Below are 16,608 nucleotides of genomic sequence, written 5' to 3'. Positions count from 1 at the left end.
TTATGCCTGATGAGGTCTTACAGTTTTTTCATGCATGTTGAGGTCTTACAGTTTTTTCATGCCTGTTGAGGATTTACAGTTTTGTCATGCCTGTTGAGGTCTTACAGATTTTGTTGTTATGTTAAATAGATCTTGCTAGACCGAGTTTGCCCACTCGGGGTCTTACGGCCTCGGGTTTTTAAGTGAGTGGAGACAGTCTCCGAGTCATCGAGTTTGCTTAGGCTCGAAGGCCATTACTCGTGAGCTCGAAATTGCCTCATTGAGGACTTATAATCGTGGAGTCCCGACCTTGAGGCCATGCGGGTATCAAATTGTTGACGCTAGTCTCCGAGTATTTCGGGACGTACTCGATGGAGGGATCCTTGTTGTGAACATGCTGATTTTTCTTTGGAGTACAAGATTCTTTTGGCGAAAGATATTCTTTAATTGCTTGGCGTAAATAAATATCGTTGTGTTGCCATAAGCCCCGCTTACGCGGACACGGTTCGCTCGACCGTTTGGCCCGGTACATCATTTCCTATTGGAATTTAGTCTCCGTTCTCCGGCTCTTCGAAGCAGATGGCCTCTCAAAAGGGGTGCCCTCCGGTGTTCGGGGTTGATTGCAAAAGAAGCCTTGCGAGCTTGTCTGATCCTCCTTAGGCAGCGTATCGCCCCGTTAAGAATCTTGCCGGTGAAACCCTCTTTGGGACGAAAGCTCGGCCGAAGGGAAAGAGTGCAACGGGTGCCATTAAGGCCTTGGGATCTTCCAGTTAAGTTAACACTTTCGAACACCCTGACTGGGTACCTGCATATAGATTAGTGTAAAGTAACGCAGGAGGGAGGTGGTCTTACCTTATCGCGGGGTGTGCAAGAGATGTTCCGAGGTCCGACATGTCCTTGCTGTTTTGGAGAGAAGGCTCTGTACGGCCCTCCGCTGTGTTTAATTGGGCTTAGCCGAAGACATGGTTTGATTACCCTTTGACATTTTCGAAAGTGGAGATCTTGGTGTCGGCGCTATGTTACATAACGCGAACACTTCCCTTGCTGCGTACTGCTCCCCGTTGATGGTTTTAATTTTGTCCTTTGCTAGGGATTTTATCATTTGGCAAAGAGGGACGGTACTGCCTTCATGCGGTGCATTTGCGGCTGTCTGAATAAGGCGTTTATACCTTGCGTCTCTTTTGACGACATAGAATTTGGCGTTCCGGTCTGCGCCGGCCATACTGACTAAGAGAATGATCTCTTCTCTTGTTGTTTCGATCGTCGTGTTGAATCCGCCAAAGATTCAAGAGGCGGGCGTGATTTGGTTTGGCAGTCTGAGCTGCTCTATCACTCTCGACCCGATAATGCTGGTCGAGTTACCTGAATTCATGAGCACATGCTTTATTTGGAATGAATCGAATGAGGAAGAAGGTTACCAGTGCGTTGTTACGAGGTTGGGGCGAGGTTTCGGAGCCTTCCTCGCCGAATGTGAGGGTATCTTCGGATACGTATCCCCGGGTCCTTTTTCCTCTGGTGACGGACATTTTTATCCTCCTCTTTACAAGTTCCTGGAAAGTGTCGTCGCTCCTCCACCATCATAGTAATATGTCGCGGCCCATTTGCTTCGTTCTTATTGGCCGCCTTTCTTACTCGGAACTGAACTTGAGCTCGATTGCTCAAAAGTTCTCGGCGGTGACTTTTATTGAGTAGCTTGGCTATTTTCTTTAGGAGCTGATGGCAATCTTTGGTCCTGTGGCCGTGCGTATTATGTAGTTCACATACCAAGCAGTGATTCCTCTAGGAAGGATCTGACTGAATAGGCCTGGGTCATTCGTTGTCCCTAGTTTTGCTGACGGAGGACACGATGTCCGATACAGCGACATTAAAGTTGTATTCTGATAGACGAGGCGCCCCTGCTGGCCTCGTGCCTCCGTCGAATCTGGCTCTGTTGGCGAGTCCTCGAGGATATTGTCCTCGATCCCTTCTTCGACTATCGCGAGGTAGGTTGCGCCTCGGGGCATTCCTCCTATCTTCAGCGTACGACTGGTATCTTTCTTTGTTTGGTTTTGGTTCCTTTGCCAGGAGCCTGCTTGGATATACTGAGCCCGAGGGGGCTCCCGGCTGGTCATCCTCGACCCTGATTTGTGACTGGTATCGATTGTGGGCGTCCGACCAGGTCTTAGCTTTATACTCGATCAAGTTCTATTTCAACTGTCCTGAAGCCACCGACTTTTGTTCATTCAGGCCTTGAGTGAAGGCCTGCACCACCCAGTCGTCGGAGGCCGGGGGTAGTTTCGTTCATTCCGTCTGGAAACGAGATACGAATCCTTGCAGCATTTCATTCTCCCTTTGCTTAGTCTCGGATGCATCAGACTTTCCTGTTGCTACTTCGATGGCACCGGCGTGTGCCTCTACGAAGGAATCTGCCAGTATGGTAAGTGAGTCTGTGGTGTTGGGAGCTAGGTTATGATGTCATCTCATGGCCCCTTTCGAGAACGTTTCCCCAAACTTCTTCAGCAATACGGACTCGATATCGTCATTCTTTATACCGTTGCATTTTAGTGCATATGTGTAGGCAGTAACGTGTTCATTAGGGTCTGTGGTCCCGTTGTACTCCGGGAGTTCTAGCATTCTGAACTTCTTTGGAATGGGTTTCGGAGCCGCTTTCTCTGGGAACGGCCGTTGTATGAACTTCTTCAAATCTACACCCTTTAGGACTGGGGGTGCGCCCAGGATCTGGTAGCCTTTGAAGTTATAAGTTTCGACCTTCTTATCATTGGTTGCTATCATTTTCTCGCCTGACTCGACCCTTTTGGTGAGGTCCTCGAGCATTTTTACGATGGCAGGGTCGGCTATCGATCCGTTATTGCTCGATCTCTCAAGTACCTGCTCAGCTGGGGGGCTATCCCCGGTGCTACCGTGTTGGGAGTTTTCGGTTGGCTTTGTAGCTGGGCAATAGCCAGCTATTGTGCCTGCAACATTTCAAAAATAACACAAAGACTAACTTCTTGTTCTTCTCGGGCTGGGGTTTCTTGGGCTTCCTGTTGGGCGTCGTGTCGTATACTCCTGTCGGTGTGTGAGGTTTCGTCAACCTGCCGCGCGTCTTGCGAATCCGCGTCCGCTGGGATCGGTCCAGGTGCGTTATCAGGGTTCTGCGGTGGCGCGCCAACAACTGGAACAGCCACACCATTTTCTTCATGGTTTTCGAGGTTGTCATTCTCGACTCTGTTCATTGAGCCAGACATTTTGACCTGAAATTGAAGATCTTGGACAAGAAAAAGTATGAAAGATAACTTGCGTTGTGTAGCGAAACCAGCAAGAAAATAATCACTATTATTTTTAGCCCCACGGTGGGCGCCAAATTGTTTACCGTGAAAATGGTAATAACAATTAAATTTGTTAATGGGACTCTAAAAATATGTGATCTATTTTTGTGCTCGTTGTTTAGAGTAATTGATGCTAGGCGTATGAAGATATGAGATGAAATGCGAGCAAAAATAGGACTATAATCGAACCGAGAGATCAGTTACTCTGGCTTCGAACTGGCCGGTGAAGGGCCTCGAGGTCGATGTCTGGGCTCGAGCTCGAGCTATTGGCAGTAACCAGGAAGGGAATAACAGTTAGGATAATATTAAAAAAGAGGCTCTTTACGGCCAATGACGAGCAATAAGTGAAGAACAAGTATGAAAGCAATAAATGAGAGAGGTAATCTCGAGCGTGTAAGTTAGAGAGAAAGAGAGAGTGTGTTGTTATTGATCTCGTATAGAGTAATTGGAGCAACAACAGCCCTTTACAAAGTGATGAGGATCCCCTTTATATAGGAGGGGAATTCCGTCATAGTACAAAATACATTAATTGTAAAGGCAGGGGATGGGACGGCTAGACATGACGCAGGTTCCGAGTAGGTCGGCTTTGTCAGACTTAGCCGTGTGTCTGGGGAGTTCCCCATTTGACTCTAGCCTCGATTTGTATCTTCTTTAAGTTGGACCTCGACGAGCTCCGAGGGAGGGAACTCGGTCACAACTTCGCGTCCTCGGGGTCTCGAGGTGTTCTTCTGAAGTGACCCGATAGCAAGAAATTAGGCCTTCTGATTTCACCGCATACAATTTTAAATAGAATTTGATCACAGGACAAACTGAAAGCTAGATTTTATCAAAGTTCTTAATATCTATTAAAAGTTTAAAATCCTATTTTCCATTTTTGTTCCTCTAAGTATAACCCAAAACATAATAAACCCCATAATCCTGTCCATCAACCAAACAAGTCTTGCTAATGGAGGAAAAATCACTCAAGGAAAATGGATGACGTAAATGACACTTCCTTTTTTTTCTCCTTCCTAATATTGACTTCTGATAAAAGACAAATGGTTATACTTGCCTTTGAATATTCTCTTTCGTTATTGTGATTCATTTTCATCCTTGCAAAACTAATTTCTCTAGAAGACAACTTTGCAAATCAAAGAAGTGCGTACATCTTTAGAAAAATGGTGGTAGCTGCAGTGGACCATAGATTCCAGTCTGTAACAACTTAAGGTAATTAACAAGAAGTGACGAGAGGTATGAAGTAGAAATAAAAATTTGGATCTTCTCGATAATATATCATATATAAGAGTGGGAAGGCATTACTGGTAAGAAATTTCTGGTTTTTTTTTTTTTTTTTTGGGGGGGGGGGGGGGGTTGCAAGGTTAAGCACATTTTTCAACCTTATCGCAAAAAGATTAAACACACATCAAATAACTATCAAAAAGAAAGAAAAAAAAAATAGAATTAGACACACAACAGCACGCCTCAAGGATAATTAGATCCCATCCATTGATTCTATCATCCTCTGGCTTAAGATCTCTATTTGTCAGTTCTTCTACAATAATTTAAACAGCAACCAGATCAGCTACTATTGCTGGTAGTCAGTCCGGTAAGCACTATCACTGACAGTAGTCCGATTAGACTCTCCAATTTCAGATGCCATGGCAATTACATCAGGTGTTATGTTCAAAGTTCCACTTCTTCTTCCCCAACTAGAGCGTCTGGGATGTAGGATACTACGCCCCTCAGCCAAGGTGGAGTTGCTCAGCTCTGGGGATGCAGCCGAGAGCTCTTCATCCTTATCTAACTGACTATCATTTCTAGGTTGTCCTTCAAAATCACCGCTTCCTCTTGCAATCTCACGCCAAGCTGGTTTCCTTCCCATTTCTAAGTCGCTCATAGTTTTCTCCAAGTTCGGACTAATAAAACCACCAGCTACTTCACGAGCTGGTATCTCGGGTTCTTTCTGTACTTTGGACCTGAATCTATTCATGGATGGAGGAATACTGGTGCAGAATATCTCTAAGAAGTTACGGAGTACACCTTTGTCAAAGGGATTGATCCGCCGATCATATCGATATCTAAAGTTCTCATATGTCGACTGCAAGCACATAGAAGAGTCAAGTATCAAAAACAAGTACTTTAATCCTAGAAATTGAAGGCCTTCACGAGTTCGAATCATTTAGAGAACTGAAGCAGGAAAATTCTTTGGATACGAAAGAAAAAAAAAAAAGGAAGGGAAAACATCTGAAATGCCCCAGCTGTGAAGAAGAATATATTACCTGGTTTGTGCCGATAAGATAAAGATGGAAGACAGTCAGGCCACCAACAAACCAGACTGATATGAATGTATAAATGATTAACACAATAGAGGCAGGAGTCTTGGCCATTGCTTTCCAGACTGTGGTCTGCTCACCATCCATGATCCTTCTAATATAGACCCAGCAGAAGCCATGAACGTATAAGCAAAGAAGAGTTGTTGAGAAGACAAACATGAAGAAGAAACGGTAATTCCTCTGCACCACCAAACAGAACATTGTTCAAATTTGAAGCTAAAGCATTAAAGTGAAAAATTTTCTATGAAGGCACTAAAAAAAGCAGCCCGGTGCACTAAGCTCCCACTATGCGCGGGCTCCCGCTATGAAGGCACTAACAAAAGTAGAATCTTTGCTGTCACACTAGCAAAACAGTTTCCAGCATAATCTGGAAAAACAAGTTCTAACAATTTATTTCCACAACTTTAAGACAAGATGTCCTTATCACAGCAAGGGAGACAACCAAGCTAACTGGATTAAGTGAAGGGAAGATGCTCAGGAACATTGCAATCAGAAAACATTTTACATAAGAAATTTTGTTAAAACAGCGAATAAAAACAAGAGGAGCCATCCCCACCTGATTTACTCATTCTGTAATCTCAAATATTTAGCAGATAACCAATTCTAAGTTAATAAGCTTGATCATTGCAAGGCTTGTTGGAAAAGAAAAATATCAAATATACATTTTTTTGTAAATACAACAATAGGGGTGGCAAAATGGTTCAAAGAAAACAGTTAACCACCCATATTATCCACTAAAAAATGGGTTGGATAATGAACTTTTTAAAAACGGGTCAAATATGGATAAGAACCATATTATCCATTTAGAAAATGGATAACCAATGAGTAACCAATGGATAACCAATGGGTCTAACTTTTACATTTGCAAAGCCTCAAATTGGGGGTTCCTCAAGTTAGGGAGACTAAGAATTCTTTCAAAAGTGATCATATACAAGAAGCCATGGATAATATGGATAACCCATATTATCCGCCGGTTAACCCGTTTTTTATCCGTATTAAATAAGGGTCGGGTCGGATAATTGATCCGTTTTTTCATTACCCGATTTCGACCCGAACCATATCCGACCCGACCCGGCTTGCCCGTTTGCCACTCCTATACAACAATAACAGTCATCCATGCAACGCAACAGTCATACTTTTCAAGAGGAAAATAAAACTGGAAAAGAATGAACATATTGTAGGGTCCAAGAGAAAAGTGACTAGGATAAAAGTGCTCACCAATCCAATACATTGCCCTACCCAGGGACAGTGATGGTCAAAACGTTCCACACAGTTATTGCAAATTGAACAGTGAGAACAGCGTGGAGGCCTATACAGCATGCAGGTATCACAATATTTAACTTTTACAGTTATTCCATTGACATTCACTTCCTTGATGCGGGGCAAACGTAATTGAGGAGTTTGACCAGGTCCAGCTTGGGCACTTCCTTCAAAGTTTTCTGGCTCCGGAGGATGAGGATTGCGAGGAATTATACCAGGATCTCTTCCAGATGTTAGTAGAAGAAGGACTAAGACCTTTAGGGGAAAAAAACTATATTACATTCTACTTTGACTCATGAATCCATATTCCCTCTTGGCCATAGAATAAATTAATAAAACAGTTCAGGAGACAACCCATTAAGTAGTTCCTTTCTGTTACAGAAATTAGCAAGAAACATCAGAAATCATTTTCGTAATAAGAATTCAGAAGTTCATCTACTCCAACCTGCTACTCGGAGAAAAAAAAAGGAAACAGGCCATCCACGTTCATGTGACAACAGGAAATGATCATAAAACTGCAAAAGAAAATCCCTAGTGCAGTAAACAATAAGGAACATCGAAACTTCCATCACGAAACCACACAACATCAGATGTTTGTGGTCCCCGGATTTTCATCACTACCACCTGTATGCTGTGGTTAGACATCTCCATTCTTTGCAGAACTCTTACATATTCCTTATAGCTAAGCAATAAAACGTCAGCATGATAAAAATTACTGAGGTCCCCCGACACAGTAAAGAGAAAAGGAAGAAACACAGGAATTTTCCAGTAAATGGAAACTCTTCAAGTACAGAAGGCAAGAAAGTATCTGGAAAAAAATCTGTCTTAATTTTATTATTCTCTTGAGAATTGATGAAACCTGCATGCTTTCTATGCAAAGACTTCCACTTTTTCTTAAATAGACAGCAGCATGTTTCCTTGTTATTGGCATTAGTTAGTGCCCCTTCTTTGCTCAGTAGATTTTAAAATGTTGATGATCCAGACTACTTTATCAAAAAAAAAAAATGATCCAGACTACATTGGTGTCCAGTAATTTATGAAACAATATTCATCCCCATTTAATTGCAGCAATTCATTTTGTTCAACTGGAGATAATGGCAGAAGATGGGACTGAATTGAATCCACTTCAAAATATAATCTCCATTGTCTATCCAAAATACCTCCAGCCTCTTGTCTAACCAAGCATGACTGGCCATTTTATATTTTTGACAAAATTATCCATGCAATCCATATTTATTATAAGTATGCATTCAATCCGTATTGCCTACATTAAAAAGAATTAACACAACTAGAAAAAGATGTGGTCTTACAAGGAGAATTCCTGTTAAAAAGAACTCATGCACTAATGGAGTAGCTAGGAAAGGCTTAGGTTGGTTGAGCAATAGATTGCCAGACTAAGCCAATCGCCAAAGGCATCTAAACAGACTGGAACTAGCATGTAGTCTTTTTGAGAAATAAGTCATTAAGCATGCTCCAGTTTTAGAAGCTAAAGAGATTAGGCTGGTCAAAGAAACCAACTCCCTGTCAGTTTCACTTTTGATGAAACTGTAATAGTAATCAAGCTACAAAGTTAAGCAATGGCAGAAGATCTCTTGCATTTAGATCACAATTAGGGAATCATAACACAGTCTTTTTGACACATTGTCAACATCTACAATTATTGTGCAAACTAAACTTGTTATCACTCATGAATCACTGGACTTAACTTCAAATCCTATGCCCAATTGAATGCAAATGCAAATGCAAAGCAGGAAAAGAAACAGCTAAAGTAAATGAAACTAGTGGCAAAAACCATTATCCGAAAATGGACAAAAGGCAGAACGCTTGCTTTAATTCCCACCAAATAAGATGGCCAACATAAAACCATATAATATTACAGGTATATAAAGATTTTGGAGTCATGTTTTCAGAGGAAACAGAATATAAGAACTTACATATAGTGTAAAAATGACCACTACGACCATGATAGACCACCCCCAATGACCAGCAAAGTCATCCACAATTTTCCTTGCAACAAAGACGCAAAACACAGCAACTGGGGCAACTATAAGGAAGATAGTCATAAAGAGCGACCTCACGTCAGGCCCAAATACAAACCTTCCTTGAAGACAAAATTTCTGCACAATCAAGAGGCAATACTTGAAACTGAGAAAGAGTAGCAAAATCGTGAGATATGCTATTTAAAACAAACAGGAATACAGAAAACTGTCAAAATTTTGACAACAAACAACAATATAGCTGATTGGGAATTGGGATAACACACCAGGAATACTTGCTTCTCTTTATGGCAAAAGGCATAGAGTAAAGTTCTTTAGTAGCAATACATCACAATCTCATCCACACACAATTAAGTCCGTGAGAAACACGAGAAAGTAAACTAAGATAAATTGAATTGTGATGATTGGTTCAATATAAAAGCAACCAGAATATTGAGTCATTTCACACTTTTGTACGGTCTTAATTAGTATATAAGTGTTTCTTTTTCTTCTTTGTCTTTCTTTCTGATCTTATGGTTTTATCTAGAGTTTCGACTTAAGGTATTTGTATATTACTGTTTTAATCCGATTTATCACATTTGGCAAGAAATTCTGGAAATAGATTGTATAACACCATTTTGTGGGTAGCTTATGGTTCTTTTTCCTTTTATTTCCTTCTTTGCTAAGTTTGGGAGCTTATGTCCTGTTCCCCTTTTTATTTCCTTTTATAAGTTGAGGTAGCTTATAGTTCTGGATCCTTAAGGTAAGTGGATTTTGTTTAGGAGTAGTTATTCTGGATGAGGAAAGGAATTCGGGTTCTATAAATACTATCTTTGTGTTTCTTTTTTATTTTGAGAGACGGAAAGTACAGAAATTTGAAGCAGTTCCGCTTTTCCTGAATGATCGTATTTACTTCTCATCCTCATAGAGATACCTAAGGTTACTGGAGCAATTCTTACGACTTTTCTTTCCTCAATTGTGATTTCTCCAGCTCCGAAACCTCAAATTGTAGTAGTACTATTTTCTATAACAGTGCTATTCAGGTATAACTTATGCGCACTTCAACTACTCCATTAAGTACCTAATACCTCCACTAGCAGAACGAGAATAATCCCCTGATGTTTTTATCTCTACTGGAATTTGAACCGTAGTCTCCCTAGGGTCTCATCCCACTTCACATCTTTGGGTGCAACCTCAACCAGATACTGAACAATTACCTACACCGAATCCTTTATCATTCAATAATTTCCTACCCTTTTCTCTATTAATGCACAACCTAGCAAGATCACATTCCCATTTTATAATGATTCTGAGAGCATAATATAATTAGCATTCCATTTTTATGTTTCTTATTTCCATTTCTCAATTCACTCAAACAGACTCTTATCTCTGATCCAAACGGCATCAAACTTTTTTCCAAAAGCTAAAATCTACTACGTGTCACAAAACTAACTCCAAAATATCGACTATGAATGACTAATTCAACAGCCAAAAGTTCAAATAATCTGAAAAGGAGACAATAATGAAATCAATAGTATTGTAGATTTCAATTATCTCAAGCAGTTCAAGATCAAAATAATAAATCGATTCCAATCAATCAAACTCCTACAGAAAATGGAGAAAAATTTAGGAAGAAAAATACATCATACTAAATAAACATTATAAAACCTAAAATATGCTTAAGTACGAGGAGCTCAGGAAAATGATAGAGTAATTACGTTGCTGCCTTTCCAGGTCTGATAAGCCCGGAGAACCGTCGTACTTTCGACGGCACCACCGTCGGAACCCAAACTCCTCGGCGGAGCGACTCCATTCATGTTTTTTTCTCTCTGTACGAAATCTCTTAGAGAAAAATTAGGAAGAAAAATGAAGAAAGCAGTACAAGTTAAATTAGGAAAAGGTCAATGAAATGAAAGTAGAAAGGAAAAGAAAAAAAGGCGGCTTTTTATTTGTTTATTTTTTCTCTAACTCTTATTACTACTCCAGTATTTCTTCTATTTTAGGCTTTTTGCTTTGACTGAAAAACTGGCAATAATGTTGACTGCGTCAGCCACGAGGGAATGTGGCGTCAGATCACGGTGACGGCGACACTTCCACCGGTGGTATAATGAGGGGAGTGAATTTTATACAGCCAAGGCCAAATGGACGGCGGCGGCGTTAACGGAAAGTGAGAGATTTAAATGGGATCCAAGTTGGATTTAGATTAAAAAGTGGAGGGGGTGAGTGGCAATTGAAATGATTGAAGACAAGTATTTTGGAATGTGGAAGTGGGGGACGAATTATGGAATCACTTAAATTATGAAATTACTTCATTTTCTCTCTAGAACTTCCAAACTTTTTGAGTGGTTAGGCACTTGGGAAACAAATAGGTCCAATAATAAGATCATTCTTTGTGTGAAAATCATAGTTATAAATTCTTTGTGTGCTAATTAGCTTGTAAGATCATGTGAGTTCATGTAAAACGTGCTATTGTTGTAGTTATTATCTCTCTTTACAAGCAAAAAAACGAGACCAATACTATGGATCATATGGACGGTCCTGCAATGTATCCACAAGTAAAAAACAACATCAATGAGGACTCAAACAATTAAAATCATAAACTCAAGCAAACACACTAGACTTAGCGATTCCCTAATTTTCTATCTAATGGATCAATCCTAACTTGGCCATAAATTAAGAGTAAATTTCACTAAACCCTCATTATCTTAAAGGTTGAGAAACTATACTCTTCTACCTTTTAAATAGGAACAGTAACCCCCTTGAACTATACCTTCTCATGAGTAAATTTCATCTAACCTGCTTAACCTTGAAAGATTAGAAAACAATGGTCCTCCACCCTTTGAATGGGATCTAAAACCCCTCGAATAGCATATATCACATTGAACTTTAGAATTTTAATACAAAAAAAGTATTTCTTCTTTTTCTCTTTCCCCTTTTTGGTTAGCTTACATAATCCATCAAGATGCTTGATGCCTTGAAATTCTTGTATACTAAGAATAGTTAACTGTATATAGACCATAGTTAGTTGTAGTTAGGAGATGGTTAGTCAGTGATATTGTGCTTACAACATGTATCTTTATATGCATGTTGCCTCACAGTTTACTCGTATTTTATGGAATTTGGATGTGTAATGTAATGATTTATTCTAATTCATAGTATTTTTATGTGTAAGAGTCACCCAGAGGCAATGTGAGATGAAGGTGCACGAGTTGAAGCAAAAAGAGAACAAAAAGAAGAAAAGGGCAAAGTGTAGCACCTAGGCTAGCGCACCGCGCTGCCTAGGGCGTAAGTTACAGGCGCAAAAATTTTCTAGCGCCAGGGCTAGCACGATGTGCTACCCTGGGCACTGGGTGACGGGTTTCACTCCTATTTTATTCAGGGAAAGATTTTGACGGCCCTACACACACACTCGGGAGCAAGAATTCTCAGTTTTTCTTCATCTTTCTTAGTATTTTCAACTATTCAACACTTATAAAATTGTCTAACTTTATCATGAGTGGCTAAAAACCTCATTATTCTGGAGTTATGGGTCGTTATTGACTATTGTAGTTTGACGGTCGATCGTTTTGCTTGGTTTATTATATTAATTTGTTTATTCAATCTTGCACTTAATTATTCTATTGTGTAGTTAACAATAGAGTACTATCTACGAATTTATTGTTGAACTCAAAAGTGGGAACTATAGATTGCATATAAGATTTAATAGAGTAAGTTTTTGAATCTGGGCATCAGAGAATAGATTCGCGATTATAATAGACATATTCTAGTTGCCTTACTTGATTATTTTGCATAAAATCTACATGCATTCTTGTTAATTCTAACTCTATAGGCATATAGTATTAGGTTAGCTTGAATCGGCGAGCGAAGCATCGAAAGAATTTCGTGAGCATAATAAACCCTGCTAGTCTATGAATTAGATAAATCAAGTGAGCAAATCAACCAAAATAACTCAATAGGAGAGACATTAATCTTGTAACCCCCGAATATTCCCATCATGTTGAATTCACTCCTACGTGCTTGTTTGCTCTACTTGCAATCTTATTTTCTTACTTCCTTATTAGTTTCGGAGTAATTTAGTTAACAAAAATCATCATCATTTTCTTCACCACCACTTGAGCAATAAATTTATAAATAGTTTAGATTGGATAATAGTTGATCATAAATCCTCGTGGGAGCGATACTTTCTCGTCACTTTATTATTTATCGATCGCGTATATTTGCGTGTGTGTTTGTGGGGGAATTAGAAATTAGCTACTTGTCCGAAATAAGCTTTTATTTATTTTTGTTCGAGATTTAATTTGTTTTGTTGTTTCTGACTCTACAGGAGTTCACATTGAATGCTAAGAAGAAGTAACAACTTGAACGATCTTCCCCTTTTGATCCTGAACAAGTTAAGGAGATTACAGATACATACAACTATTTGAACGTCTCTAAAGACTATGTCAGACTGATTTTGTTTCCCTTTTCTCTGATGGGGGAAGCAAAGGAATGGTCAAACAAAGAGCCTGCAAACTCGATGCACACATGGGATGATCTAGCACGAAAATTCTTAATCAAGTTCTTTCCCACTAAGATGACAAAGGCGTTGAGGAGCTAGATTCTTGGGTTTCAATAATTAGATAGTGAGACTCTTCGTCAAGCCTAGGAAATACACAAGAAACTACTTAGAGACTGCCCACATTATTGTCCAACTGATGAGGTGTTGGGACATGCTTTTGTGGATGGGTTGGATGATATATCCAAATTAAATCTAGATTAGCTTGTGGAGGAACTTGCATGAAAAATCCATACAGTGAGATGATTTGCTGAACAATTTCACTGCAAACGATCATAACTAACAAGGTGAGGGTGAATCAAGAAGGATGATAAAACAAAAAGCAGCAAGTACACTTGAACTGGATGAGATGTCAGCGCTATCACCAGATTCAATAGCTGCTCCTAGCCCGATTCCAAGACCTGACCAGGTTTGAAAGTTCAAGCAGCCTTGATCAACTATAGGAAAGTACCAGTTTTCCACAGTGACAAGGACTTCGTGCGAAAGCATTGATTTCCGTTCTCATGGTGGCAAAGAAAAAGAAAGAGGAAGCGCTCTTGTTCTTGTTGCGCGGACCCCACAATATATGCAAGCAGAAATTTCTAAACTAACCAACTAAGGGGCTAAGATGGTAATGGGTCAATGGCATCAGATGTAGTAGGTTCAGAGGATGGCCATATGTTGTGAAATTTGTGGAGAAGGTCACACGAGTGACCAATGTCCCGTGAATACCGAATCTATTATTATGTGGGAAAGCAAGGTAGAGGTCCAATGAACCAGAATACATAATATGTGAACACCTATAATCCTAATTGGAGGAATCACCCAAATTTCTCATAGGGTGGAAACCAAGTCACTCAAAATCAATACATGCCTCAAGGGAACTACAATCAGCCTCAAAAGTCAACCCCAACAAGTAGAAGAAAGCACCAATGATATGTTAAAAAATATGTTAACTGACAACTAACAACTTCGAATAGACAACCAGCAATTGAGGACTGAATTTCGAAATCTAAAAAGGAAGACTGGGTAGTTAGCTGCACAACAAAATAGCCGACCAACTAGAGTACTCCCAAGTGATAATGAGAAAAATTCCATTGAACATGTACAAGTAATTAGTCTAATAAGTAGGAAAGTATTTGAGGAGGTTCCACCTAAAAAGTATGTGCCTAAAGAAGTTTTTGAAAGATTGATAGTTAACCGGAGATAGAAGCTAAAAATGAAGATAATGAACACGGGCAAGAGATAGAGGTAAGGCCACCATTACCTTTAAGGTTGCAAAAATCGAAAGATGATTCCAAGTACAAAAAGTTCTTAGATATCTTGAGCTAGGTGCGTGTGAATCTACTTTTGTTAGAAGTGTTGCAAGAAGTTCCTAAATATGCCAAGTACTTGAGAAACATTGTGGCTAACAAAAGAAAGTTGACAGAGTTTGAAATGGTTGCACTTACTGAGGAGTGCAATGCTAGAGTACAGCGTAAGCTCCCGCTTAAGTTGGATCTCGATTGTTTTACAATCCCCTTAGTGATTGGAAAATAGAAGGTTAGTAGAGCCTTGTGCAATCTAGGAGCGAGTATTAAATTGATGCCACTATCGGTGTTCAAGCAGCTCGATCTTAGAGCCTCCAGGCGTGCTACACTAACTCTACAGCTAACGAATCGGTCAGTACCAGTGCCTGAAGGAATTATTAAAGCTGTGCTTGTGCGAGTAGGGAAGTTTATCTTTAATGCAGATTTCATTACTCTTGACTACATGGCCGATGAGGAGGTTCCAATTATGTTGGGCGACCATTCTTGGCCACTGGAGGGGGACTTATTGATGTTAGGGAGGGCAAGGTAAAGATGAGAGTGCATAATGAAGAAATCACAGTTAATGTGTACAAGACGCTTAAACTTCCTAAGCATTATAAGGATTTGTGCATGATCTCTGTAGTAGAATCGAAGTTGATAGAGCAAGGTCCTTATGTGTAGCCTAGTAGCATGGAAAAGAAAATTGAGTTAGAAGAAGTGTGTTACAAGTTGAATGGGTAAAGGTAAAAGAGAAAAGGATCAGAGAGGAAAGATGATATCATCCTAGAGCACGCAAGAAGTCAAATCTCCATGGAAAGGGGAGGAAATGAAAGCGTCCAACTTGAACACGTCATTCATGTCATGTCGCGACAATAAATTAGGCAGTTCATTGTGATGTTGTATTTGTCATGCCATGACGTTAACTAAGGCGCTTTTTCGGAGGAAACCTAATTCATAGTTTAGTTAGCTTAATTAGATTTTTCATTTTGTTTTTAGGTACTAACAAGTTTTTTATTGATTTTTGGTGTTTGAATAGGTAGGGGAGAATGATGGGAGGTCAATAAATTCATGAAGGATTCCAAAGAACGAAGTACCACACATCATACCAGGGGCCGACTACCTCTCCCCAGCCTACGCGTCGCCCACTCTGGTGCGTGATGGGCCTCGCGTCCAAGCTCGCGGTGCCTAGATAAGTTTTCGCTTCTCTCTTCTTTTGTTCTTATTTCACCCATTCTCACACAAGAATAAACACCCCCATGAACCACTAGGAATGGTATTGATCGTTGATTACGTGGGTATTTAAACTCAAGACACAAGCCGATTTGGGAGGGTGAGGCAATCCCTCATCCACACAAGAGCTTACACAACTAATGCGCGTCAAATATTTTTCAAAATGCCTCAAATGCAATTTTTGTCCCAATTGGAATCTGAGTCTCTGGGATTGATACACTGGTAGCTTGTAAGCTTAATTAACATGAAATTTTAAGCGTGGTGTGGCTCACTGGAGCCGGGGTATATTGTTAAAAGTGTGGTGAATTCGTTGTGTTTACATGTGAATAAGTTGATTGTATGATGCTAACGTGCTTAAATTGTGCAAGGTGAAGTTTGAGTAATATTGACTTAGTTGAAGGATCATGTGTAAATATCTTAAGTGTGGGGTCATTACGACCACATGTTGAGCTAATGAGGAGGATCACGAAGGATGACCAGGGAGTTTTCTTACCACCCTTCTTGATTTTAATTGCTTTTATATGCACTGAGGATATTGCATACTCTAAGTGTGGGGTGAAAAATTCTTTGTGGGTTGTACATTAGTATATTAGTATCTTTTAGCTTCTTATTTTTATTTAGCCTCTTTTTTCTATTTTAGCATTGTTTGAAAAAAATCAGAAAAAGCTTGGATTTTTCCCGATGATGGATCTCTTGGACAACTTTCTTGTGGGATTAAGG

At 39.9% G+C, this 16,608-nt stretch overlaps 1 protein-coding gene across 1 annotated transcript; it reads right to left on the bottom strand.

The window, feature by feature from the left end:
* Positions 1 to 4,748: 4,748 nt before the first annotated feature.
* LOC104223618 (probable protein S-acyltransferase 7) lies at positions 4,749 to 11,211 on the bottom strand. The gene is made up of 5 exons (XM_009775074.2): positions 10,554 to 11,211; positions 8,794 to 8,976; positions 6,818 to 7,114; positions 5,546 to 5,779; positions 4,749 to 5,364 (listed from the first exon to the last, which is right to left on the bottom strand). Exons 1-5 carry the CDS (start codon positions 10,650 to 10,652, stop codon positions 4,852 to 4,854), a joined length of 1,326 nt encoding a protein of 441 aa, XP_009773376.1. The 5' UTR covers positions 10,653 to 11,211; the 3' UTR covers positions 4,749 to 4,851.
* Between the last annotated feature and the right edge of the window lie 5,397 nt (positions 11,212 to 16,608).

This window comes from Nicotiana sylvestris, chromosome 6 (assembly GCF_000393655.2).
Source record: "Nicotiana sylvestris chromosome 6, ASM39365v2, whole genome shotgun sequence".
NCBI lineage: Eukaryota > Viridiplantae > Streptophyta > Magnoliopsida > Solanales > Solanaceae > Nicotiana > Nicotiana sylvestris.
This window is presented reverse-complemented; position numbering and strand designations above follow the sequence as displayed.